General features: G+C 33.3%; 1 protein-coding gene across 1 annotated transcript in view; it reads left to right on the top strand.

Annotated features, from left to right (window-relative positions):
- Positions 1-216: 216 nt before the first annotated feature.
- LOC106792534 (Down syndrome cell adhesion molecule-like protein Dscam2) overlaps positions 217-2,397 on the top strand; it is a gene marked incomplete at its 5' end in the record, with an annotated part of 55,631 nt that continues 53,450 nt past the window's right edge. The window contains 2 exons of the mRNA XM_014758994.1: positions 217-261; positions 1,078-1,273. Of these exons, the coding sequence (XP_014614480.1) occupies positions 217-261; positions 1,078-1,273 (241 nt within the window). The remainder of the gene's footprint in view (positions 262-1,077; positions 1,274-2,397) is intronic.

Here is a 2,397-nt window from a genome sequence, read left to right as displayed (position 1 = left end):
GGTTCGTTAGTTTAGTCAGAGTATGCGAATTGTCAGTACGTTTGACACATATATATTTCTGTAAAAAAGAAAAAAAAAAAAAACCAAAAAAAACGTCACACAACAACGAAAATGAGAAATAGTTGAATGAGGACGAAAAAAAGGGGATGAGGGGGTGAAGGGATGAAGGGATGATGGTAAAAGGGTTTGGGGAGTGAGGGGAAACAAACGTTGAAGAACTGAAAGTGGAAGGAAAAGAAGAACGACGTACAGTTGAAGAAAGTAACTTTACATTTGCTATACGAGATCACAAACACACACACACATATATATATATATATATATACATCGTTTATGTTCTTCTCCTCTTCTTCCTTCTCCTCCTTTTCCTCCTCTTACAACCCCTTGAGTTTTTACTTCTCTTTGACAAGAAAAAAGGTAGAAGAAAGTTAAAGAAAAAGAAGTAGATAAAGGGGTGGGTGTGGGGGAGGAGGTAAAGGGTGAAAAGAAAACATAAGGTTAGCATCGTTAAAACGTATAACCCTCCCCCACCCCACACACACATACGCATACACATATATTTGCTGTGTGTATATGTATTTAACATACATACACCAGAATTCTTCTTTCTTTTTTACTTACTTACTTACTTACTTACTTTTTTATGCATTCTCTTTCTCTCTTTGTTTAAACAAATCGCAAAGATATAGAAATAACAGTGCTAAAGTTAAGGGGAAATGGAATAAAAGCTTTCGATCGGACACCGAGTGTTTTTTTTTTATTTTTGGATAATAAAAGGAAAGAAAAAAAATAATAAGAGACAGAGGGAATTCGGTTTTACGTTTTTACGTGAAAGAAAATAAAAATAAAAGATAAAAGCTGCAACAACAAGAAAAATTCGGTATTTACGTTGCGAAAGTACACTCTTTCTCAACACTTCTTCACATTTTCCAACCACCCCCCCCCACCCCCTCTAATAAATTGCAACAATTTTTAATGGGAATTCGATCTTGTAATTTTGGTTTCTTTCATTTAATTTTGTTTCAGTAATGTTGTTTGATTACTTTGTATTATTGATTTTGATTTGTATTATTACAGCCGCCTCGTGGAACAATCTCGAAATAGTTTTCGGTCAACAAGGTCCGGAATTCGTTCTCGAGCCACCAAGCACTTTGGTTTTTTCAAACACAACGGGATCCCAATTGAGTTGTTCAGCACACGGGAGTCCAACCCCTCACGTCACTTGGATAACAAGCCCGGATCAAAGATCGGTCTCGGCGGTTCCTGGATTAAGGTAAGAACACCCCCAACCCTCACCCCCACCTCCACCCCCTGTTTTTCTTCCTTTTTTTCTACTTCTTCTCAAACTTCCCGAAAGAACGAGACAAAAAAGAAGATAAAAGAAACGAAATCCCTGAACTAAAGATTTTCGTTAAAAAAAACTTTTGTTTGCTTTGTTTTTAATTAAAAATAATATTTATTTATTTATTTATTTATTTATTTATTTATTTTACGAGTAATACGCTAAAAACAATTTAATCATCGATTTATATTGGACAAGTGTTATATTATTATTATTATTATTATTATTACTTCGTTGATAAAAGTTTATATATCTGTTTGATGATAGGGATGGGATTGGGGTGGAGCGTGTGTGTGTGTGTGTGGGGTGGTGGTGGTGGAGGAGGATAAATAAATTACAGATGAAAATAAATTACTTTCAATTTTTCTTTCGCATTTGCGTTACAACGGCAACGCTGAATAATTATTATTATTATTATTATTATTATTATTCGTTCTTTTTTTTTTTTGTATTTTTAGAATCTATTACAACAACGTTACGATATAAAATAAAAAACGAATTTTTTCTTTCACTCTCGTATTTCTCTCGATGATTAATTCGTTTTTATTGTTTTTAATAATAATAATTCTCTCGGCGTGATTTTTTATCTTTAATTTCGAGTATTATATTTTTTGTTTTGTTTAGCATTGTATCGTACACGTATCTCACCTATCATCATCATCATCATCTAACGAATGAGGAAAAAAGACAAGAAAATATGCAAAGAAATAAAATAAATGAAAATTATTATTGAGTAGAGATTTACTCAGCGTGGGGGACCAGAGGGGGAGGGGGAGGACAGGTAAAACAAAAACAACAAAAAATAGGAAATTCACGAGACGAGCTTTAATCAACACAACAAAATAATAATTAAAATTGGCGAATTAAAAATATTTCGTAGGAAACAAAAAAAATGAAACAAAATTTCTCGGAGATTTTGTTTTAATCTTCGAATACGCTTGCGTATCTGTGTATTTCAAATTCTACGAAAGCAACAACATCCCTCTGGTAATCCTTTCGGAATATTTCCGAGTGTCCGGTTCGTTCGAGAAAGAAAGAAAGAAAGAGAGAGAGAA

Source organism: Polistes canadensis, unplaced genomic scaffold (assembly GCF_001313835.1).
Source record: "Polistes canadensis isolate GaletaPanama2010 unplaced genomic scaffold, ASM131383v1 scaffold_465, whole genome shotgun sequence".
NCBI lineage: Eukaryota > Metazoa > Arthropoda > Insecta > Hymenoptera > Vespidae > Polistes > Polistes canadensis.
Note: the sequence above shows the minus strand (reverse complement) of the source record. Positions and strands in the feature narration are given on the sequence as shown.